General features: G+C 43.7%; 1 protein-coding gene across 1 annotated transcript; it reads right to left on the bottom strand.

Moving 5' to 3' along the window:
- LOC310853636 (uncharacterized protein) lies at positions 1-22,578 on the bottom strand (the record flags this gene model as incomplete). Its single annotated transcript, XM_083758027.1, has 6 exons — positions 1-469; positions 626-811; positions 2,020-2,173; positions 4,526-4,717; positions 21,850-22,090; positions 22,549-22,578. The coding sequence occupies 6 exons, from the start codon at positions 22,576-22,578 to the stop codon at positions 1-3; spliced, it is 1,272 nt and encodes a 423-aa protein (XP_083614153.1).
- Between the last annotated feature and the right edge of the window lie 2,309 nt (positions 22,579-24,887).

The following is a 24,887-nucleotide window of genomic DNA, read 5'->3' as shown; positions in this document are numbered from 1 at the left end:
CTACTGCCACGGTCGCTGTTGATGGCTTGAGTTAGGGTTGTGGTGGTAGTTAGGGTTGGGGTAGGGAGGCGCGGCAGAGGCATTGGGCATTGGGTAAGGGTTAGGGTTGGGGTAGGGAGGCGCGGCGGAGGCATTGGCATTGGGCTGGGGGTAACCGGGTGCAGGGCCGGGGTTAGGGTTGGGGTAAGGAGGCGCGGCAGAGGCATTAGCATTGGGCGGGGACGGGTAACCGGAGGCAGCAGAGTAGGGGCCCATCATATGTGCCTGTGATGACTGAGCCGCTGTGGCTGTGTTGGAGGGCGAGGGGGCGGACGAGGAGGGCAGGTGGTGGTGGAGGTACATGGAGGGGGCGGGCGGTGCCGTCGGGGTGGGGACTCTCTGCAGGACCACGTGGGGGTACTGGGGGTGGAGCTGGGAGTCGGAGCGGTACAGGCCGGGGAGCGGCGCCTTCAGCAAACTCTCCTGACTCCTGGAAGAAGAGAGAGAGAGAGAGAGGGGAGATATGTTGTATACTGTATTTTAACAAGTTATCCTGTACACAAGCTGAGATATTTTAAGCTAGCTTTGTACAGAAGTTTTGAAGCAGGCAGGCAGCAGATAGGAGATGTTGATCAGGTCAGGTTACCTCTGGTATCCTCTGTTCTCGTATCCAGTGAGTCCTCCGGTCAGGTAGAGGGGGCTGTCGGGCGCCAGCCGGGGGTCTATCCTCTGAGAGAGGTGGAAGATCTTTGGAGCCGGGAAGGCGTCCCAGTCCCCCTCCTCCCTCTCCAGCCAGCACTCGCTGCGCCGCGCCGAGCGCTTCTCTCTGCGCCTGCATGGAGGAGAGAGATGCCAGAGAGACACGCGTCACTCATGAATGATGAGACCTTCATTACAAACATAACATAACACAACACCAGAAACATTATATCATCATCATCATACTATAATTCTAACAATGTCTGAGTGTGTGTCTGTGTGTGTGTGTGTGTCTGTGTGTCAGAAACACTGCCGTAGCTCCTTACTGCCGTAGCTCCTTACTGCCTGCACCAATCACACAGGCATTGACCATATGAATATGGAGGGCGTAACGAAGCCCTTTTTTCGATTTCACACATTAATGATTATTAATGAATGTATTAGTCAATTACAAACGCACCCGGGCGCAGTACCCCCCACGGCCACAAGGGGGGGCAAATATCTCACAACGGGTAACGGGTAGTTATTATAAAGAGCTATAGCCCTGAATGACCATAACAGGTCTGTATAAGTTGTTCGAATGGTACCAAATCGACCCTTACGGTTACGGGTCTATTTGGTTCCATTTATACACTCAGAGTTATGGGGGTCCCTGCAAATAAAACAATTGAAAACCACTAGTAGCCTTAGCCTACTAATTTTAACTCCTATAATGTGCCATAGGCTACATAGTATTCGTGTCATAGTAAACAAGTGCCATACATATTCTGAAGAAAACCTGGAGACTTGACATTCAGTAATTGGGTCTTATGACCACAATAAGAACATTAGAATGGTATGTAATAAAGGAAATCAAACATTTGCCACATGGACAAGACCAAGTCTTTGCCACGGACACATTTGTCCATGCACCGACATGTTGATGTTGATGACCCCTGGACATGAGTTGGTAACCTAATTGACTCTTAACTCTTGAGTGTAAATTGAAACCAAATGGACCCGTACCGGTCTATTTGGTTTAATTTTACACTCTCAAGAGTTAAATTATTGTTAAACATCTGCATTACTTTACAGTCTGCACAATTAGAGAATGTAGAAGAATATTATTTTGATCAATGTTTGCCTGTTATCTCTCCTAATGGTACGACATCAATACAGCATGGAATTGTGGATAAAACAAAATATTCGAAGTCTCAGGTCTGAGAGGCTAAACCTCATCAAATGGTGGTCTGTGGTTCAAATGCAGAATAAATAACGTAGCCTTAATTGATGTGAAAAGGGTTGAAAACCACCAATCAAGTTTTTATATAACTATGGGTGCGATCCCATGCCGTGACCCACCTGCTGCGTCCCTCTCTCTTGGCTCGCTGTCGGCCGTTGCGTTCCTGCAGACAGCAGATGAGGAAGGACAGGGACATGGCCAGGATGACCACTCCGCTGACCACCGAGGCCAGCACGGCCACGCGCAGACCCCTGTCCTCTGGCCGGGGGATGGCTGTGTGTGGCGGGAGGATGATGGGTCAGCGCCGGAAAAGACAAAGATAATTTCTTAAAACATAATGTGTCTTTATATCCTATACTATACAGTGTAGTGAAGTCTATACATAAAACAATGTGTACAACCAGATAATACAATCAGACTTTTCTGTCGGGAGGCTGTCAAAGCCAGAAAGTAGTTGTTTTTGTCACTCAGTAGGCGTTCCCACATAACTTCCGTGTATATGATGATGCCACTATGTATCTTCATCCAGTGGTCCATGGAGCGCTCATTTATTAGTTTTAATATATCAGATTTAACGGTGAGATTTCTAACGGAGCGAGTAGTTCTTTTGATCTACTGAATCTTACATTTAAATTATGAAAGAAATAAAAAATAAACGACAAGCAGCAGGAGCAATAGAGAGTATGTGCATGCATAAAGTGAGTGGCAAAGTGAGTGACAAAGTGAGTTTCCGCATATAACTTCCACGTATGATGAATCTGATGATGTCACGTGCATACCCTCTATACTCTATAGTTTCCTTTTACCTGGCCTTCTTGGATACAGTGAAAACTGTATCCATACAGCTAAGACGCTGATTAAACCTGACATTTGACCAGCTAGTAGCTACAGTAGGAATGTTCCTGAGCAGTAAACTGGCTTGTGCAAGTTCAACAAGGGGCGGCGGTGGCTCAGGGGTAGAGTGCCTGGATGGTAACCGTTAAGGTTGCCAGTTCGAACCCGGGCTCCCCCAGAGTTACTTGTCGAAGTGTCCTTGAGCAAGACACTGAACCCCTAATTGCTCCCGATGTGTTAGTTGGTGCCTTGCATGGTTCCCGCTGCCATCGGTGTATGAATGTGTGTGTGAATGGGTGAATGTAATGCACAATCTCTGTAAAGCGCCTTGGATAAAGGCGCTATATAAATGCACCATTTACCATTTAACAAGTAGGCTTACAGTACATGCAAGCAGCAACAGTTTATAATTATACAGTGTGAATGGAAAAGCCGGACGGCCGTTGTTGTGAATGAAATGCTTATACCCGTGAGAAAATTGCAGTCAATTTTGAAGTGGCAGCTACAATTAGGACGGCTAGGTTATTGGTTGTCCAACTCTTATGGAGTCTGCTTTATTTGTTTGTGTATTCACTTTGAACATGACAGAAGTATAAGGATATCATGTGTAGGGCATTTTCGGGTATTAAAGTAAATACCAAGCTCTTTCATGACATGCTGAAAGTCAGTGGTTCTCAACCAGTGGTCCCCAGCTATAAATCATGGAGAGTTGGTAACCAAATGGACCCTTATAGTATAGATGTTTAACTCTTGAGAGTTGCACTCTTAAATTATTGTTAAACGTCAGCATTACTTAATTTACAAAAAGTCTACACAATTGGAGAATGTATGAAAACGGTTGAAAACCACTGATATACTCTGTCACAGACCAGCCTCTTGCAGACTAAGGTGGTCTTTACACGAGAACGGTGTTCATAGAAAACAGCTAAATAAAGTATCGTTTGCTGGTGTCCCTTTAGACGAGAATGGTGTTTTCAGGTGGTGAAAACGCAACAAAGTGAAACCACCTTCCAGAGTGGAAATCTTTGAGAACGCCGTTTTATCCCTTCTCCATGTAAACAGGCAAATCTGTGAATCCGCAAAACGTATGACAGCGCATATGTTTATTACATTGATGCGGAGCCATATAATTATGATATAATGGAGTTCCTGAACAAGCCTCCCTCCTCGCCTACAAAGCGCTGCTCATCAGCGATGGTGAATGTAAAACCATGATGTAAATAAAATGCCTTGTGATAGGCGGCAGCCACGGCAGCAGCGTTTATGTAGCCTAATGTATTATAAAATATATAACCTTCCAGTGGCACTCTCTGCCTGCATGCTCTGGGCTGCCTGTCAGCCTGTGTTGCGCGTAGGGGTTCTTCTTCTTGTACGTGGGTGACTGGTCTATTTGGCAGCCCGTTACCGCCACATAGCGACATTATAGCGTTTTCATAAAGTGTGCGTTCTCGTGTAAAGGGTAAATAAAAATTGAGAACGCAACAGGACTTTGCCGTTTTATCTGGAGATGGTCGCCGTGTAAAAGAGGCCTAAGTTGATCTACTATATGTTCAACAGTGTCATAGCATGTTCATATTGAAATGTATGTCATGTGTAGTCTGATGGCCTCAAAAAGTCTAATATCTCCCCTGGAGACATTCTATGTAGTCTAGTGGTTAAGATGTTGGACTTTCACGCAGGAGACCGAGTTCGAATCCCGGGCGTATCTTGTTGTTTATCCCGTGCCTCCATCATCATGACACAGGGAGGATTTTGGGGGATTTGAGTAAAAATCCTCAGCGATGTATTCACCTTCACAGACGGGCAGGTAGTTGCTCCACTGCGGCTTGCCGTTCCTGACGTTGCAGTAGATCTTGTCGCTGCCGACCAGCTGGTATCCCTCACGGCACCAGAAGGCCAGCACGCTGCCCACCGACATGCCCGCGCCGCTCTCCACGTAGAAGGACCCGCGGCGCGGCGGCAGAACGGCCACGCACGACAACCCTGAGGAGAAAGAAGAACGGCCATGCATGACAACGCTGAGGAGAAAGAAGAAGAACGGCCATGCATGACAACGCTGAGGAGAAAGGCAGTGGTTTAGAAACTACTCAAGTGAAAGTACCAATAGGTACTTGTATTCCATTACAAGTAAAAGTCTGGATCAAGTAGAAGTTCAAAATGTACCCGAGTAAAAGTACAAAAGTATTGGCATCAAAATGTTCATTGTGCAGAATGTCTCATTTCAAGTTTTAAAATGTCTAAATAAAAATCTTAGCAAAATAGCAGATCGACATTGTTTAACAGTTTTTTGTTTTTTCATGTTTATCACATTTATATGTCTTTTTTATTATGTATTGTATGTGGAACATTTACATTGCCTGTTATTGTTTTTTTCATTTTATTTAACAGAACTCATTATCATTGTCGATAATATTCTGATGTTGTCATACAAAAAATGCCTAATAAAAACAGTATTAAAAAAAAAAAAAAAACAGATTGACAAGCTCACAATGCGTTGCATCGCATTGTTGATGGAAGGTCAATATATTTCGTCTCAGTTTTAGTCATCGTATATATAGCTTATAGTTTTTATTTACCAAAATCAACACCGCTCTGACAGGGGTATGTCAAAGGAGTTCTGAACCCGTGGGGGGGGGGGGGGGGGCAACATTTTTTGGGGGGTTCCCCCTAATGTTTACATAGTACACATAGTGTATCCACATAGTACACATAGGGGGGCGCGAGACACGGCCAAAGTATTTCCGGGGGTCCCCGAGTCCCGGGGTCCCCAGCCAAAAACGTTGAGAACCCCTGGTATGTCAGGTCAGGTCAGATGTAGCCTGGGGTCCACCTATGCTTTCTATGGCATAGGCAGCTTCCGGCAGGATCCGCCGGGAGAATCTAAACGCAGCTGTGCGACATGAGATTAATTAGTTGGAGCGAGTGTGTGTGTGTGTGTGTGTGTGTGTACTGTACGTGTGTGCGTCAATTTAACAAAGGTGGGCCCAGGCCGTAGCGTAACGGTCTGGGCACCGGACTGGTAATCCAGTCGCAGTGTGCCGCGGGTTCGACTCCCGGACCCGACACGGCCTTTACTGCATGTCATCCCCCCATCTCTCTCCCGTTTCCTGTCAGCCTACTGTCTGTCCCTTCAAAAATCAATAAAAGGCGTAAGCCGCAAAAAAAATATCTTAAATTTTTTTTTTTAACAAAGGTGCAGACGATCAGAAATCAGCAGAGTGATCGACGTTTGCGCTACTCTATGCCGCACTTCTCAGACTTCTTTTTTTATCTCTGTCCTCTGCTGGGAAACGGATGATAAATTACAGCAGGATGAACAAAGAGAAAGAAAGACATGAACCAGAAGCAGAAGCAGCTTCTATTTTGGTGTCTTTGTGTATGCTAGGCTACAGTACACAGCCTGGTGGCTGCAGGGCTCTCACCACACAGCAGCTATTGTTGGAACATCACTGCAGGCCACTAGGCCAGGCAGGCTGGCGCTGGGAAGCTGTGGAAAGTAACTAAGTACATTTACTTAAGTAGGCTACTGCACTTAAGTACAATTTGGCGGCATCTGTATTTCCAATTTCCAATACTTTTACTTCTACTCCACTACATCTCGGATCCAAATATTGTACTTTTGACTATTTATTTGAAGTGGGAAAGTTAATTTGTAGATTTTGATTATTATCACAAAACATACAGTAACCACTTCAGCCCTACTGTATATACATTTCGGCCATTTGAACATTGCAGATCTACAAGCTCACTGTGAGCTTGTAGATCGGCTATTTTCAAAAGAACAATGAAGCCCTATTTTATCTTTCAGCTATTCGAAATAAGCTGATCTGGAACCTCACAACGCATCACATCGCGATGGATTGTGAGCTTGTAGATCTTCTAGAACTTGTACAGTACAAATGAAACCTTAGTTATTGGTTAAATTGTTATCAAGAGACATTAGAATATATTTACTGTTGACTTTTATAATTGTTTTCATATCAAGGGCATGTCTGACGCTGCAGTTTGCTGCATAACTATAGGCCTACTGTAATCATGCTACTGTGCGTGCGTGCGTGTGTAATGTTATGTCATTATTAAGCAAAACCCCAGGAGCGTGCAAGCTGCTCTTAGCTGATTAGGAGAGACAGATGGGTGGATTTCTGCAGTGGTGAGAGAGAGAGAGAGAGAGAGAGAGAATCCCATGATCCTGTGTAGAGATGACAGCGTTTCTCATCTCTTCTCGCTCTCTCTCACATGCACACAACAAGGCACACACACACTACACACGTGCAGTCGTGCAGTATGTTGAAACCAGTACTGTATGACATCCAGATTAGATCCCGAAGGGGAAAATAAAAGCCACTCTAGCTATTAACCCCACAGAGGCGTGTGTGTGTGTGTGTGTGTGTGCGCGCGCGCGTGCGTGCGTGTGTGTGAGTGTGTGTGTGTGTGTGTGTGTGTGTGTGTGTGTGTGTGTGTGTGTGTGTGTGTGTGTGTGTGTGTGTGTGTGTGTGTGTGTGTGTGTGTGTGCTCGCGTACACTTGACTCAACAGTACAACGTGTAACTCTGAGACTTCTACAGAAAATCCTCAAAGTGTACAAATAGACCCACTTGTACAGTTGTATGAACACAGAGGATTTGTACAGTGTAAGAAAGAAAGAAAGAAAGAATACTAATACCATATACCCTATTGGCCTGAAATTGAATATAAGTTTTTTTTTCAAATGGAGATATCCTAAAAAACAGGGTCGTATTATAATCGGGGACTAGACTATTTGACATTCAATGCTCTTTTTCCACAAATGAGTGTTGAAAAATGGGGGTCGTCTTATATTCGGGACAATACGGTAATCATATGGAAATTAATTAAAATGAGAAAAAGCTCTGAAAGTGCATGAAAAGGTGACTTATGACGTTAAGGCAGACTGTGTGTCTTGACTCTTGTCACAGGCTATTTGTTTTAGATCATAATGAAGTCACATGCAAATGATTCGTATTGCAACAACAATGTTATTTCTCTACAGTGCAATATTATATCAATGGTTTGTTGGCAGTGTAACAAAATTAAATAAAAGGCACATATCTGTGTTGTGAAAAAACCCAAAACAATTCAAATCTTTTTTTTCCACATGCATTTACTGCATTGGTAATATATTTACAGTTCAGTCAGGACAACTCAAGAATGGATGGAATATATATTTATTGAATATAAGATGAGCCCATACCCGAAGGCGGGGTTGGCGAAAGGGCCTTTCTGTGTGGAGTTTGCATGTTCTCCCCGTGTCCCCTAGGGTAGGTACCCTCACAAAAAACATGCAGTAATCCTGGTCACTAAACTGCCTCCCCCTGGCCAGCCGGGGCGCCTGATGGAGGGGAAAGGAACTGGTTGGAATAACGTGTTCCTTCCATGCGCTACGTCCAACCAGGGAAACTCCCCCCTGTCAGGTGTAAAGGAGCAACTTGGACACTCAGGCATGAAGGAAGCATGAGTTCAAGTCCATTGCTCTCCCCTTGTCCCCATATATGGGGACTAGGTTGGTGGAGGGTGTGTAGAGCCCAGGATCACATTAGAATGATTAGATGATTGACACAGGGGTGAAAAATGGGTTACAAAATTGTGGGATAAAAAATATATATATATATAAAAAAAAGAATATAAGATGAGCAATATATATTTATTATGGTTTGGCAATGTATTGGATTTGCTTTTGAGGCACTCAGATCAAGCGCATCAGTCCCGACCACAGGGACTCTGAATCCCCCATACCTAAACAGTAGATCCAAAACGACAGGTGGTAGCTGGGGTGGAGGTGGGTGAGCAGCAGGTTTGTATACAGCAGCATGCTGATACAGCAGCAAGCAACTTTAACCTCCGGTTAAAGTAGCCGGTATGAAGATGGAGTGAGTGTGTGATTGGTTGAGTGAATCATGTGAATGAGAGCGTGATGCGTGACTGCAATTAACAGGCGGCAGCAACTGCACTGAGGTTCCCTGACTGAACTTGCTCTGCGCATGTCTACGACAGGCACAAATGCTCATTTCAGTCGTATTTTTGTTCAAATAGCAGTGTAGCCAAATATAACCAGGTATGAAACGGACTCTACAAAGAAATAAAATATATTAAAAAAATAGAATATATTAAAAAATAATATATAATGTTTTACATCTTCACATGACTTTAGGGAGTATGGACTATATGCATATGGTTGCCATCTTGCCAGCAAGGTGCTAGCAACTTCCCATAGACAGCCCATTCATCCAAACAGAAATGTCAGTTTTTGTTTCATAAAAATCATAGACATGTTATGACTTATGCCTGAGCTACTTCCTGTCAAGAAATTCATTGCAGGTGATTTTTTTCAAAGTGAGTTTGGAAGTGATCGTTGTATATCACTCATTGGCCCATGCGTACCACCTGTTTTGAATTTGCACATAATGAAATGCAGGAGGCAGCAGGAGACGTTGCTTTACTGATAACAAGCACTTCCAAACTTAGGAAATAAATCACCTGCAAGGTATTTCTTGTCAGGAAGTAGCTCATAACATGTCTACTGTGGATTTTTATGAAACAAACACATTGCAGATAGAAAGATGATTGTGAGAGGGAGGGTGACTGATGTAAGCAGTCACACCTGGCCTGAGTCAAACTAGAACTGGACTCAGAGCTGGGTGTGGCTGCGCACCTGTTGTGCATGGACTTGATCAAGGCACAACAGGTTAAATCATCTCCACAAACACTCCGGACAGTAGAGAGCCATCTGCTCTCCTGCATGTGTAAAGTATTATTGTGACGCTTTCAAATTTTATGCCCTGGCTTAAGAGGAATAAAACAGCCTACTTGAGAACAACTGCCTGTGTCGTGTCCTTCCGTGCCCTGGGTTGTGTGACCCACTTGGTCACAATGATAATCCAAGCTTTTCGTACAGCTGCAATGTTGGTGAGTTTGACATTGTTTAATGCAATTAGATATGACTTTTCTGTTTGGATGAATGGGCTGTCAATGGGAAGTTGCACCTAGTTAGCACCTTGCTGGCAAGATGGCAGTCTTGTGCATAAGGTCAATAGAGCGGCGCAGTCCCGGTGCCGTGTCATTAGTCAGAAGGTTCATTGTTCCGAAATTACTATCCCTATCTCTAACCCTAACCTAAACCTAACCGCAAGCACGGGAGCAAACCTAAACCTAACCGCAAGCACGGGAGCAGTACATGTTCGCACTAACGGGACTTCGGATCTATGGGTAGTTCCCGCAGTCCCTCCCCCTTTCAGAACAACGAACGGCCCAGGAAATGAAAACGCAATGCATTTCCCCATAGGCAGTTTTTATTTTATTTATTTAAAGACCTTTTAAGCATCGTACGAAGCCAACTCTTGTCGTGACAAATCATGACAACACACACAATATTTTGGACCAAACAAATAATTACAAAGAAGAAAAACAACAAAAAAATGTGTTGTAACCTGCCGTTTTTTCTACTTTCTAATTCTTTGTTTGGCCCGAAATATTGTGTGTGTTGTCATGATTTGTCACGACATGAGCTGGCTTCGTACGACGCTTAAAAATAAGCAGTTTAAATAAAAACTGCTTATGGGGAAATGCATTGCGTTTTCATTTCCTGGGCCGTTCGTTGTTCTGAAAGGGGAAGGGACTGCGCCGCTCTATACACATGCATCACTTTTCCACCGGGACACTGTCTGAGTGGCAAAACATTGAGCAGCTTGGAGCATTGGAGTTTGGAAGTGCTCGTTGAAATCACTCAACTGACCCGCATACCACCTGTTTCTAAATGTCACATAATGCTGGAGGCAGCAGGACAAGCGCTTCCCAAAACTCTGACACACACAATAATCACCTGGCCATGCCAGGCTGGTGGATGTTTATGAATCAAACACTTTGCAAGCTTTTCGTACACCTACAATGTTGGTGAGTTTAACATTGTTTGACTTTTCTGTTTGGATGTATGGGCTGTCAAGGGCAAGGCCAGAAAGTAGGGTTTTTTTGCCACTTAGTAGGAGTTCCCGTAAAACCTCTGTGTCCGATGATGTCACGTGCATAGATAGCCTCTATACTGGCGGGCCATAAATATAATCTATTCGGAAGGAGGCTATGTGAAATCTGTCCTTTTTGGCCACAAGTGGCCCCCAGGCTGGTCTGGATGTTAAACATGCCTGTCCTAATCACACTCTATTTAAGCCCTGCTGCGTAGTTCTCTGCTCTCTGTCAGCTTTACTGTGTCTGTGTACAGTACATGTTCTCTGCTCACCTTACTGTATGTACTGTATGTCCACCAGTATTTGTGCTTATTTTTGACCAATGACTTGGCTTTGCCTGAATTTGTTTGTTGCTTTTCATATTCTGCACCGACTAGACGACTTTTGTTGGATCAGTTCACCTGTGTGTGTGTGTGTGTGTGTGTGTGTGTGTGTGTGTGTGTGTGTGTGTGTGTGTGTGTGTGTGTGTGTGTGTGTGTGTGTGTGTGTGTGTGTGTGTGTGTGTGTGTGTGTGTGTGGTGGAAAAGCTAGGGTGCTTTTCTTTTACTCAAGCTTATTAAGCTGAGTCATAGGAATTAAGTCAGGAATGCCGGCTCTGTGTCGCGCACGCATGCACACACATGACACACACACACACATAAATGAACACACACTTGAATGCACACACGTGGCTGAGACGATCTCTTTACCTCTAAAAAGACACATTAAATATGAAGGAGGTTACGTGACGGTATATGGACCGCAGAGGGCTGTGTGTGTGATGGAGGTGTTTTAGCACCTACATAGGCACGCACGCACACGACACGCACACGCGCGCACACACACAGCCTACATACATACGGTAATATACCGACAGGGAGAGAGAAAATGACTGTAAAATACTGTATATTTTATGTTTTATCTTTAGTTCAGTATAGATTAAGAATTTAATTGGTCAGTAAACATGTCTGTTGATCTTTCTGTTACTGAATGTGATTGTTTTATGGGTGTTTCGGACATGCTATAAGCCTTTAGCCACACACACTGTGGACACGGCGGAGCCAGTTGTTTGGGATCTACGTGCCAATCTGGGGACAAAGTTGGTGTTAGTTAGATTTGAAATTATTTTACTGACTGTTTCATGAAGTTAACCCATTATGGGCGGGATCGGTCCCCTTTTTGTAACTATTCGGTATTTAAGTCCGACGTCATTTTGTAGTCCTACTGTGGTTTTAGTCTCAGATGTAGTCCGACGGAGGGACACAGTATAACTCTATGGGGACACAAAAGCGACACACAAGTAGGACCCGGAAGTATCTCTGGAGGGGGCGCTTAGGTCACGGCTAAAATACTGAATACCTTTACAAGACGGGAACTCCTTTTGGTGTAGTTGTTGCTACACCATACATACACCATGCTATAGCAACATATATATTTGAAGGTTTTCAGAAAACTTAGGTCAGGATTTTTAGATCATTTTTAGAATCGGCCATAGTCTTAAATGGTTTGGGGGTTATGTAAGGGAATATGGTGCGTGCGTGCGTGCGTGTGTGTGTGTGTGTGTGTGTGTGTGTGTGTGTGTGCTTATGTGCGTGCACACACTCGTGCGCTGTGTTGACTTTGTGGTTTGTTTGGTTAAACTATTGGTTCTATTCTTATTCTGCAAAGCTTTAGCTGTTGTAGCAGGGAACTGGGGCGCCATTCATTCAGAGAACGTCCAATGGGCCGCCAATATGCCTTGGGACGCCAACCTGGCAACCCGTCTCAGCAGGCAGAAACATCCATTGTTGTGTGTTGTTGTTCTCTATATCCTCTCTTCTTCTCAATAGCTCTGCTCCCCTGCATGGACGCTGTCAGGAAAGCTCTCAGAATAGTTTGTGATTAAAAAAAGATTAAGCTCCCTGCATTAAAGATTCACTGTTGCACCTGCTGATGCAGACACATGCACGCTATACTGCACACACACACACGCACACACACACACACACACACACACACACACACACACACACACACACACACACAAACACACGATTGGCTGGACAGCCCTGAGACTTGTGTTCTCACCACAGAGACCATTACTTTTCTCTCAGAGCACAGCAGACTTGGTGGCTAGGCCATCTAGTTTCTTGGGACATTTGTGGTCATAGTGTCATCTGTCATTGAAAAATTAAACTTTTTCGGCGATTATCTTAGTTTTATTAAGGGTAACTGTTGTATAATTGCAATATTACACGAGAGGGTGTTCTTTATCGTCATTAATAATGCACGCCTGCAAGGTATCGCAGAAGTAAAGTACCGGTAGTCTGATTTGGTGTAGTTCCAGACTCGATATAGCATTCAGAGATTGTGGAATGTTTTGTCTGGCTGCGCGAGACTAGGAGAGACCATTCACTTGGTACATTCACGGCAACCTTCGGGCAACAAGGGCACTTCCCTGACCTTTAGGCCAGGTCTGTATCACAGACAACATGTTGCGATGCAACCGGATGCAACATATGAGCTTGGAGATCTGCTCTTTTGCCTGTTTTTTTTAACAATTGTGCCTGAACAAACATGCACAAAATAGTGAACGGCAGGTTGAAACAAGTGTCATTTAACAATAATTATTTCACCAGATAGAAGAACATTCCACTGAGGGAATGCACTACTACTGTAACACATTATGTAATGAAAACGGAGTGCACCAGATGTCCCTTGTTGCCACGAGTTGTGCTTCATCATGTGGAATGTCTGAGGTTGTGTGACACTGTGCTTTTCAAATTGCCACCAAATGGAAAGGAGAGGAAAGTTTAATGAAATCTACATTTACGTTTCTTTTTACATTTTAAAGACCAAAAACATCTTCCCAAAATAGTCCAAAGATTTCCCACAATAATTGTGACCTTACAAGCTCACAACGCAGTGTGATGCTGCTTGAAGATTGTCTATTTTACTGTAGCCATTTTCATGTTCCTTTCAATGCCCTTTCACAATAACCTGCAGCCAGAGATTATGCCTATTTGGGGATCCTTGGCATGGGAAAGTTTGGGACCACTGGCGTGGCATGCTGTCAAAGATATTACACTGGCTGACAGTTCTCTCACCGCAACACCTTTTGTTACAGTATTACTGACTCTGTCTCTCTGTCTCTCTGTCTCTCTCTCTCTCTCTCTCTCTTGTGCCCCCACTGTATCTCCATCTCTATCTAACTCTCACTTTACATACACTCCCTTCGTGAGTGTATATAAAGTATCTATTTCTGTGGTCCCCAGCTTAGCTGCTCTCAAAAACGACTAATTATCAAATCCCCTTAGCTCTCGCTCATCTGTGTGTGCGTGCGTGTGGTCACGTGCGTGAGTGCGTGTGTGCTGTGCATGTGTTTTTGTTAGAAGCATTTGTGTGTATATTTGTGCAGATAACCTTTTTGTATATAATGTGTATGATGGAGTGTAAAATGCAGTGTAGCCTACAGTGTTTGACACTGGTAGGTCACTGTGCCATCATGTGTTTCTGCCAAAGGGACATTGGTGGAAAAAGTATCAATACTGTAATGTATAAATGTATTGGTATCAAATGTATTGGTATCAAGCTCTCAGCTTGTAGATCTGCTATTTTCAAATGGCCAGAATGTATACATGGAGCTGAAGTGGTTTCATCAAAATCTACAAAGTAACTAGTAACTAAAGTTTTCAAATAAATGTAGAGTAAAAAAAGTACAATATTTGCCTCTGAGATGTAGTGGAGTAGAAGTGAAAGTATTGGAAATTGGAAATACTTGAGTAATATCTCACTCTATCTCAAAATTCTACTGTACTTTGTTGCTTTCCACCACTGTTAGTTACTTTACAACACCACTGCAAAGGGAGGGCATGAGGACAGTGCTGTGGTGAGGAATTCACGAGGACACTTGGGGGTTAATGCATTAACCTGCAGGGCTTTAGTTGCATCTATTGGAGGATAATCTGCTCTGGGTGCTAAAGAGTTAAACAGAGCTGGCCGACGAGAGCCGAGCGAAACATCTCTCATCCGTCTGTCTGAAACTCTAACTTCCTAAGTGGGCGACTATAGCAGCCACGCCACATGGAGAGAGAGTGACGACATGGGATAATGTAGACACCATCTTCTTTGCACTTCACTGTTCCACGACAATGTGACACCAGTGTTGATTTCCTCGACTAGTACTATGACAATTTTTTTTTGACTACCTTAAAATAAAATTAAAAACTAGACTAAAATGATAGGAAGGGACTAGTGGACAAGAGATCCAGTACAAGTCATTTTACACTTGGTTGCATGCTGAAAATAGCAGATCTACAAGCTCACAACGCTGCAACGTGTTGTGAGCTTGTAGATCGGCTATTTTCAGCAAGTGTAAAATCAGTCATTACGACATCATCAAGGCCCGCCAAAATACATTTTAGTCGACTAAATCAACTTCAGATTTAGTCGACTAAAGCTACACTAAAACATTCCAGGTGACTAAAATGTGACTAAATGGAAACTACCGTATTCAAGAGACTGTGACTAAAACTACAAAGTTTGCTGTCAAAATCAACATAATTTAAGGATGGATTATTTATCATGGATTGCAATTATGTTTGTTCAGTAACACTTCCTCAACATGTTTACCAACCACATATATATCAGATAATTATTTCATTATACAGTAGCTGCAGTGCGTTCCGGAACACAGCTTCAAAACTTGTGTCAACATTCATCAAGTGTTTGTGGAATTTAATTTGTGACCATTTATCCTTTTAAATGCTGTTGCAAATGCTGTTTTGTTTGGCTGAGCAGGCCAGCCAGATCGTTTGGGGTGCATTAGTCTAAATACTGCACCCACACTACCACCACCCTACTCAACTTGAGAAGGTTTATATTGAGAAGAGGCTGCCTTGGTGATTTTGTTGTGCAAGCAGCACCACTCTAGAGACCATGGGAAGGTAATAACTAAGTTGGGACTGTGCCAATAAGGCCTGCGTTGGATTGACAGTCCAAGATAGAAGGAGCTCTTTGTGTGGTGGAGCACCAACCATCGCTCCAACATGGCTCAGTCAAGACTGACCATGTTGTGTAATACGCTTATAGCTTTATGTGTCAAGATTATTAACGAAATAACAAACTAAAATTGGCTCAGCCAGTTAACTGCGCAGCAAAATCTATAGAATGTTTGCTGTGTGCGGTTCATGCCATGACTCACGAGGTGACGAGAAGGGTATTTATGATAGAATAGGAACTACTGTTTCCACAGTGAGCCAGCCAGTTTACTTTTTTATGAGATGAAAAGGCGGAGTTTTAGAGAGACATGAAACACGGCATCCTGTGGTTGAACCCAGTTGAACACTGCAGTAAAACAATCAGATTGTTAAGTGGGCCAGGGAGCTTTACAGGGCAGTCACAGCTGAGTCGTACTCTTCTCAGCTGCACTACGTAAGGCAAACACTAGCCTCATCCTCTCCACACAGTGACTCTCACATTCTTCCCTCCGGCCGACAGTTTTAAAACACCAAGGTTGTTTGCACCGTTTGCTTGACGTGCATGCACAAATGCTCGGGACGTTATTTAGATAGATAGCATGTTGTTTAGACAGATGCTAGGTTTGATGTTTACCGGGTATCCTGGTTACGCAGCACTTGTGTTTTCTTTGCGCTCTGTTGTTTACTTGACCTGTTGTTAGCGGTTGACTAGATAGGGTTCATGCCACGTGCGCACTCTGATATTACACTTTAAAGTCACAGAGCATTATGCTGCTAAATGCCTAAATTTGAAAGGAATTAGATATAGCATATCCTTGCCATCAGTGGGGGCGGTGGTGGCTCAGGGGTAGAGTGTCCGGATGGTAACCGCAAGGGCTCCCCCAGTGAGTGTCGAAGCAGTGAGTGCCAGTGTCTTGAGTAAGACACTGAACCCCTAATTGCTCTTGATGTGCTGGTTGGTGAACCGCATGAAGGTTACCGCCGCCATCAGTGTATGAATGAATGGGTGAATGTAATGCAATAGTGTATGAATGAATGGGTGAATGTAATGCAATATCTATGTAAAGCGGCTTGGATAAAGGCGCTATATAAATGCACCATTTACCATCAGGGAGAAAACATAGTCATACCTCCAAATATTAACTTGTTTTGGGTAAAGTAGCAAATAGATTTGCTATTTTTGCTACTTGAGTCCTGAAAAGTAGCCCTTTTGGACTTATGAGGTATATATCCATATACATGCTATGAATGAATGATAACCCACCTTTTGAAGAATATATTGAAGAATATAAGATTCTAAATAAGAAAAGGAGTGACAGACTTTCACAAAACAGTGATGTGACAATCAAGATGAATCTGATTCTTAGAACCACCCTGAGCACATTTACTTTAAACTGTGTCCAGTTTTCCCATTTTCCACTTTCTCTCACCCCCTGTAGTGCCTGCATGTGTACCCTATAGGGCTACAGGACACGTACAGTACGTACCCCCATTTGAGAACCATGCACTGATTTATAGACTACAGAAATCGCCCTCTATTTTGGTGTTTTCGCTGTTTGTTTTGTTAGCCCAAAAGCATCCCGTCTGCAAGACAAGACAAGATGAGAGTGCTTTGTATTTCTACAGGTCAACAGCAGCGCGGAAATGATTGGTTTATTACAGTGGTTTTCAACCAGTGGTCCAGGGACCACCAGTGGTCCTGGAGGGGGTTCCAGGTGGTCCCCAGCTAAATGATGGAGAGTTGCACCACTCAGTTAACACGGGTGTGATTTTATTTTGTACACGTATAATTATTTATTTTGTTGTCCTATATTGCATGTAATGTTTCTGTGTTACCTTAATTAGTGGCACCAATTACACACCGCAAAGGCTCAGAGCTACTTGGTACTGTATGTCATGGGTTCGGGTCCAGTGCTCTGTGTTCCATTTAACCCTCCCCCCACCGAGTCTTTCTCTCCACCTTCTCTGTTTCCAGTTAGTCTTCATTGTGCATTACAGTAAAAGCAAAAAGCCTTAGAATAAACAGAATCAAACAAATGTAGACCTTAAAAGGACTTGGTCGATTGTCCAGTTGACTGCAGTGCATGTAAAGTAAAGCCTGTGATATAGTGAGCTTACTTTCCTTCTGGGGACAACTGAATCAATATAGGCTATTAGAAACCTGATTAATTCTTTGTCTTCCCGGAAAAGCCACCAGCTATACTGTAGGATTCAACCAACACCAGAGACAGAGTGACTCACTTATAGTTGTTGGTGGTATCCTGCAAAAAAAGATCTCCAATTTGCTGGGGTTTGAATTAAATTACTCATTTTTATTTTATTTTATATAATTCATGGTAAAAATGACAAAAAGTTAAATACAAACATAATAAACAGCTAACTACATTAAATATATGAAGCCAAATACAATTATAAGTTGTTAACAAGCTTGATAAAAGCTGATAAAAAGGCTTGATGGAAATACAGGAGAACTCAGTCTAAAAACTGGATGTTGCTATAAAGTTATTTTTTATGGTTTCTCTGAGCCTTTATTGTGACAGGTACAGTGAGGAGAGACTGGAAGCAATTACACAATTGTTTACTTAAGTAAATGTATCAATACTGCCATGTAGAAATACTCTGTCACAACTCACAAGTAAAAGTCAGGAATTCAAAATTTACTCGAGTAAAAGTCTAGTCCAGTTTTTATTTGTTGACGAAATTGTCAGTATATTTAGTCTTAGTTTTAGTCATCATAGCTTAGTTTTCATTTAGTTTTTTGTTTAGTCTTCGTCAGTGAAAAAGGGTAATGGACTAAATCAACACTGTTGTGCTGTCAGTATACAAGCCATGTGAATTGAAAGCTTTTACATCTTCATTCAAAGAACACTTTATTTATCCTTGCATTATTAGTAGTGATTCTTTCATTATTCTGTCTGCGATAACAACTAAACACCCAGAGAATTCTGGCTGTGTATAGGGTAAAGGTTTGCGCTTAGGCCTGCTGTAAATCCATGCATGTGGTGTGGTGTGGTGTGGCAACTGCCGGTCTGTACTTTTTCCGGTCTGTGCCCAGGCGTGTGCGTGTCTCACACTGCCAGACACAGCAACAGTACTGTAGCAATCATTAGGAAACACACGACTGTGTTTGTACACTAAACCTTTAAGAAGATTGGTGCCGTTTGGGCAGGGTGTGTGTGTGTGTGTGTGTGTGTGTGTGCGTGTGTGCGTGCGTGCGTGCATGCACACATGTGTGTGTGTGAGCGTATTAAGCAAGTGAGGTTTACACTTCATCATCTGCTGTATTTGTGCACACGCCCGTGGCCTGTGTATCATAGAGGGAGCTAGGGAGAGAGGAAAAAGAGAGATTGAGGTAATGGGGAGAAAAAGAAGGATGGAAGGAGGTAGGGCCTGCACACCATTCTTGAATTAAATGACGTTTCGATCTTAATAGATCTTCGTCAGGTCAGTATACAAATGCACACAGGTTTCATCACTTTTATCCATTCTCCTTATCCATGTATACTGACCTGATGAAGATCTATTAAGATCGAAACGTTGTCGTTTAATTCAATAAAGTAATTCTTTACCAAAAGAATGGTGTGCGGGCCCTACCTCCTTCCATAATTGCCTTATTGGCCCTGCACCCACTGTCCTGGTGTGTGTAAATAAGTATGCTCGAGAAAAAGAAGGATAAAATGGAAAAGGCAGAGAAGTCTTGCGAGAGAATATAAGAGTGAGTACAACAGAGAGGACAGAGACAGTGTGGAGAGATTCATTGAGGCGGGCAGGTCGAAAAATGGAGGACAAACGGGCGAGGAAGAGAAGCGACTGCACGCTCCAGCGCATGCTAACTCATGCAGACACAATGCAATGCTTCTGTGATGCGCTCTCTTTAGGCGGTACAGCTGAACACAGCTAGGCTATAATGAACTATTTGAACCACATCACCTACTGCCACGCATGCGCGTGTGCATGTATGCACGCATGCATGCACACATGCAGTGGTGGAAAAAAGTACTGTAAGATGTTTTACTTGAGTAAAAGTGTCAATAAATACTGCAATGTGAAATACAGCTGTTGCAAGTAAAAGTCAGGAATTATAAGTTGACTTGAGTAAAAGTACAAAACTATTGGCATCAATAGTACACATTATGCAGAATGCATAAATTCAAATAGCTGATATGTAGGGCTGAAGTGGGTAATCTTCAAAATACATAGTAACTAAGTAAGTAAAAAGTACAATATTTGGATCCGATATGTAGTGGAGTAAAAGTCATTTGAAATACTCAAAGTACAGTACTCACATACTTAGTTACTTTCCACCACCACACACACACGCACACACGCAGACTATAAATATACAAGTCACTGAAACTGGCATTACACTTGCCCTCCACCTCAGGTGGTCATGTACATTTGAATACCATTGTTGTGCATTTCATTTCCAATTAACTTGGCGGCCGGCACCTATTGACTCCCACAAATAAAACATGCTGTGAGCGAAACTAACAATTTCGTGAAAAGGACGTTAAAATTACCGTTCGGTGGGTTAAATTGGAGGAATCAACAAGTCTCTCTTCCTGAGAGGCATACTATCTATTCTACTTTCACCAGCAAAACTTAAATGAAACTGCAGCAATTTGTTCAATATAAATATAATATATCGGAATCGCTGCATCTTCATTGCTTCTTCGCCTAGAAAGGAGCCATGGTGGTTCGTGCATCTGGTTAGTATGCCTCTCGAGCGTCTCTCTATAGGGAGGTCGTCGAGGCACGTCCCACTGGGAGGAGACCCTGGGGCAGACCAAGGATGAGATGGAGGGATCACATTGACTCACTGGCCTTGGAACGCCTTGGGATCCCCCAGGAGGAAGTCACTAATGTTGCTCTGGAGATGGAAATCTGCAGCTCTCTGGTGGAGCTGTTTCCCCCGCGACCCAACTATGGATAAACGGTTGAAGATGGATAGATGGATGGATATCGGTATCGGGCCGACACTGGAAATATCCAGAGATCGGATATCGTTCATAATTTCAATATCGTGCATGTTTACGTTTAGAGATTTTTGCATTCCATAAAGTAAAAACGTAGTGCCACATGAAGTCAGATGAACACATGCATAACAAGTTAACAACCGTACATATAGCGAGCAGATAATCATGTTACAACATGATTTATTCATTGCACCTCACCACCAGCACGGGGACATTATATCTTTAGTTGATGTGACCCAAATGTGCTTGTTTATCAATGTTTTATTTACAATGGAAAGTCCAGAGGTGAGTCACCGAGGATAATATATCCTGTGTATGATCTATAGATTTAAATCAGTGGTTTTAAAAGTTTGTCATCCACGCCACCCCTGAATTACATTGTTACTTTGTAGCACTATATGTGACCAGATTTGACTGAGGGGCTGCCACTGGATCTTTTTGTAATTTTCGTTTTTCATTTCATATGAAAGCAAGGAATAGCTTAAAATTGACATTGGTTGTTCAGTTTGACCCAACAGTTTTGAAGATATGTCTTACAGCTCTGACAATTATTTCAGACATGCTCTAGTATGTGAACAGCCTGCCTGTGCTATTAACTCATTTTGGATAAAACATAAATAAATTCAGTTTTTCTGCACAATGGCAGCCCCTCAGTCAAATCTGGTCACATATATTCATGTCATATTACAGTTGGCCAGAACCTTGAGGTTCCCAGTTCGATCCCCTGAACCCTTATAGTTGCTCCCAATGTGCAGGTTGGTACCTTGCATGGTTAACTCGGCCATCGGTGTGTGAATGGAATGCACAAGAACGCACAATAAGAATGTAATGTGCTTTGGATAAAGGAACCATTTACCATTTATTACGGTACGTAAAGAAATATGTAAATCTTCACAGTATGGCATCCCTCCCTATTCTGGTGGGGAACATTCACCGAAAATCGGCTATATTTGGCGAGGACTCCGAGGAGGTTTGGTGGTCTGTCTTACAATAAGTATAGAGGGGTTTAAGTGGTTAAACTGAAGCGATATGGATAGATTCCAAATATGATCAAAGTATTCCACGGCACCCCATGGAGTGGACTTTCGTCACGGCACCTTAGGGTGCGACGGCACACACTTTGAGAAACCCCCAGCCATCCAGCCAGCCAGCCACACAGACAGACAGACAGACAGACACTTGTGTGCATGCCTGCGATGCATGCACACAGACAGAATAACTCCTTCCTACCTGTATAGTTGTTGGTGGGGCTCTGCGTCTGCATGTCTGTCTGGGTTTCCGTCTGCAGGTCCGGCAGTAGCCTTACAGCCGTGCTGTTCCAGTCGTCCCCGTACGCCGGCGTGCTCCGGAGTTCCTCGAGGTCGGGGGTCTTGGTGGACGACGCTCTAGCCAGGACCACCAGGGCACAGGCCAGGGGCCACAGCGACAGCTGCGGGTGGTGCCGCCAGGCAGGGCCCCGCCGGACGCAGGGCTTTACACATTGAAGTTGACGATTAACTGTCGTCAGATGCGTCACACAAATAATAATCGCGATTAACTATTTAATTGTGTTTGTGCTATTGAACATTGGAACATTATGAAAAAAGAATACACTTCTGTTTGCTTCACAAAATAAATAACACGGTAACTGTCATTTCTCAACCGTTTCGGACGCAGGGTGACTCGCCGGAACTGGGGCCGGCACCCCGGGCATGTTCCTGTGGGTCTGGAACTTCCGGGCACCCCCGGGGGCCCCAACACAGAGTTGCACCACTCGCGTCACACGAGTGTGATTTTTTAAATATTTTATCTACAAGCTATTACAACGTGTCACAAAGTGGCGCGTTCTAAGCTTGTGTGCACATTTTTCAACATAGCAAAAATAATCGCGAGTATCTCAAATAATTGCGATTTAGACGATTATATATTATAATTGTGACAGTCGCCTACCTGGACGAGGAGTCTCACTTTCCAATACATGGTGGCAGGCGGGAAGGAAGGAAGAAAAGGCTTTGTGAGGAAAAGGAGACGGAGGAGAAGATCAGGAGTCCTCACGCTGGATGTCAGGACTCCCCTCCATGTGGACCTGTCACCCGACCCATGCAGGAGTGTCTCACCAGCAGGAATCACTCACAACCAGGATGGACTTTAACATCAAACTTTGCAAGTCCTCACTCAGTTTCCCCTTCTGCTCCTCTCTCTCTCTTTCTCTTCCACTCCTCCTCTCCTCTCTTCTTCTCTTTTCTCCTCGCCTCTCCTCCTCTTCTCTCCTCCTCTCCTCTTTGTTGCTCTCCTCTCTTCACTCCCTCTGTGAACGGAGAACAGCCTCTGTGCTGCTGCTGCTGATCAGTGCGCTGTCATGCTGAGAGAGAGAGAGAGAGAGAGTGAGTGTGAGTGTGTGTGTGTGATCACAACCCCCTGTAATCTGCTTTTGCCTGTGCTTTTTGCTACCTGCCTTGTTTGCTGTTCTGTCTCTCCCTCCTCTCTCTCTCTCTCTCTCTCTCTGCTTGCTCAGTTGTGCTCTCTCTCTCTCTCTCTCTCTCTCTCTCTCTCTCATGCATAGACCACGTTTCCCTCTTTCTCTTGTGTTGCTGCCCTGTCATTCTCATCTCTCTCTCTCTCTCTCTCTCTCTCTCTCTCTCTCTCTCTCTCTCTCTCTCTCATCCCCAGCTGAGCTGAGCTAGCTCTTGCATAACAACCCTTATGTTACTGAGCTGAGGTGGAAATCTTGAAGCCTTCCGTTAAGGCATGATATTTTAACTATGGGTATTCCTCCTGATATTCCTGGTGCTTTCACTGCACGTTCATTCACTTTCAACCCCCCCCCCCCCCCCTCGCCCTCTCCCTATCTATCTAAAAGCATTAAAAGTTTCTTTCTTTCAATCTCCCACTCTATCTCTTGCCTTTCTTTCTGTGATCACTTTTCTATTTCTCACTTTTTCTCACTTTCCCACAATCTCTACCTCATTTCCTCACACACGCACACACGCACGCACGAACACGCACGCACGCACGCACGCACTCACTCACCCTCTCTCTCTCTCTCTCTCTCTCTCTCTCTCTCTCTCTCTCTCCTATTTTAGGGCCATCTGTGATCTATTATTCATGTTTTAACATGGACATTCTGACCAAAGAGCTATCCAAGATAGGCTTTATCATATTACACACACACACACACACACACACACACACACACACACACACACACACACACACACACACACACACACACACACACACACACACACACACACACACACACAATACATACAGTATAGTTATTATAGTATTTAAGATTGTACATTGAACCAGTATTCAGACCTATTTGGATTACATGCAATGTAATAATTACAAGTAATAACAGATGAATAGCAACACTTTGACTCCCTGTCAAAGTGCAAGGCACACGACTGTACGCCATTTTCTTTTCAGATGTTTTCCATGAGCTTTCTATCATCTTATTATATAGTATGTAGTGTCACTGAGCAGTATGGGTGGGAGGGTTAAGGGATTTCTTTCTCTTTTTTGTCTTGTTTATTTTTTCTTTCATTTTGTTTAATAAAAAAAGTATTTCATATAATGTTTGTAATAATTTATCAATAAAATTTATATTTATTCAATAAAAACATATTTGACAACAAAAAAAGTGCAAGGCACACGTCGCTGTCAAAGACCATCCTACAGGGGACAGTAGAAGGGAAGCGGAGAAGAGGCAGGCAGAGAAAGTCCTGGGTGGACAACAACAAGGAATGGACTGGCTGCAGCTTCCAGACCCTGCTACGCAGCTGACAGAGAGCGCTGGAGATCCCTGACTGCCCAAGCATCCACCACCCCTATACGGCCCCCTAGCCTAGGCCATGCATGGGATGAGTGAATGACTCAGTGTCAGTAATACTCAATACCCGTTAAGCCACATTTTATTACTGACTCCCGTCCCGAGTTCCTACTGCCTTATGCTCACAGAATATAGACTCCCTCCCGATACCAGGGGTGCCCACACTTTTTGGACTTGAGAGCTACTTTCAAAATGACCAGCTCAACAAGATGAGACCCATCCCCAACGCCATGCCGACTCGTGCTGAGTGGGTTCAATTACGGTGCTTCGTTCTTATTGGTTGACGCCTGGTCAAAGTTCACCTACGTTGAACTCTATAAGCTTCAGAAGCATTGGAAGAGCCACGCGTGTCAACGCCACGGAAAACCCTTTGCTCCCATGTGGAAGAAACTCCTCCCCTTTGCTCCCAGACAATGGAAGAAATCCCTCCCCTTTGCTCCCAGAGGATGGAAGA

This window comes from Protomyctophum parallelum (assembly GCF_964188405.1).
Source record: "Protomyctophum parallelum genome assembly, chromosome: 22".
NCBI lineage: Eukaryota > Metazoa > Chordata > Actinopteri > Myctophiformes > Myctophidae > Protomyctophum > Protomyctophum parallelum.
This window is presented reverse-complemented; position numbering and strand designations above follow the sequence as displayed.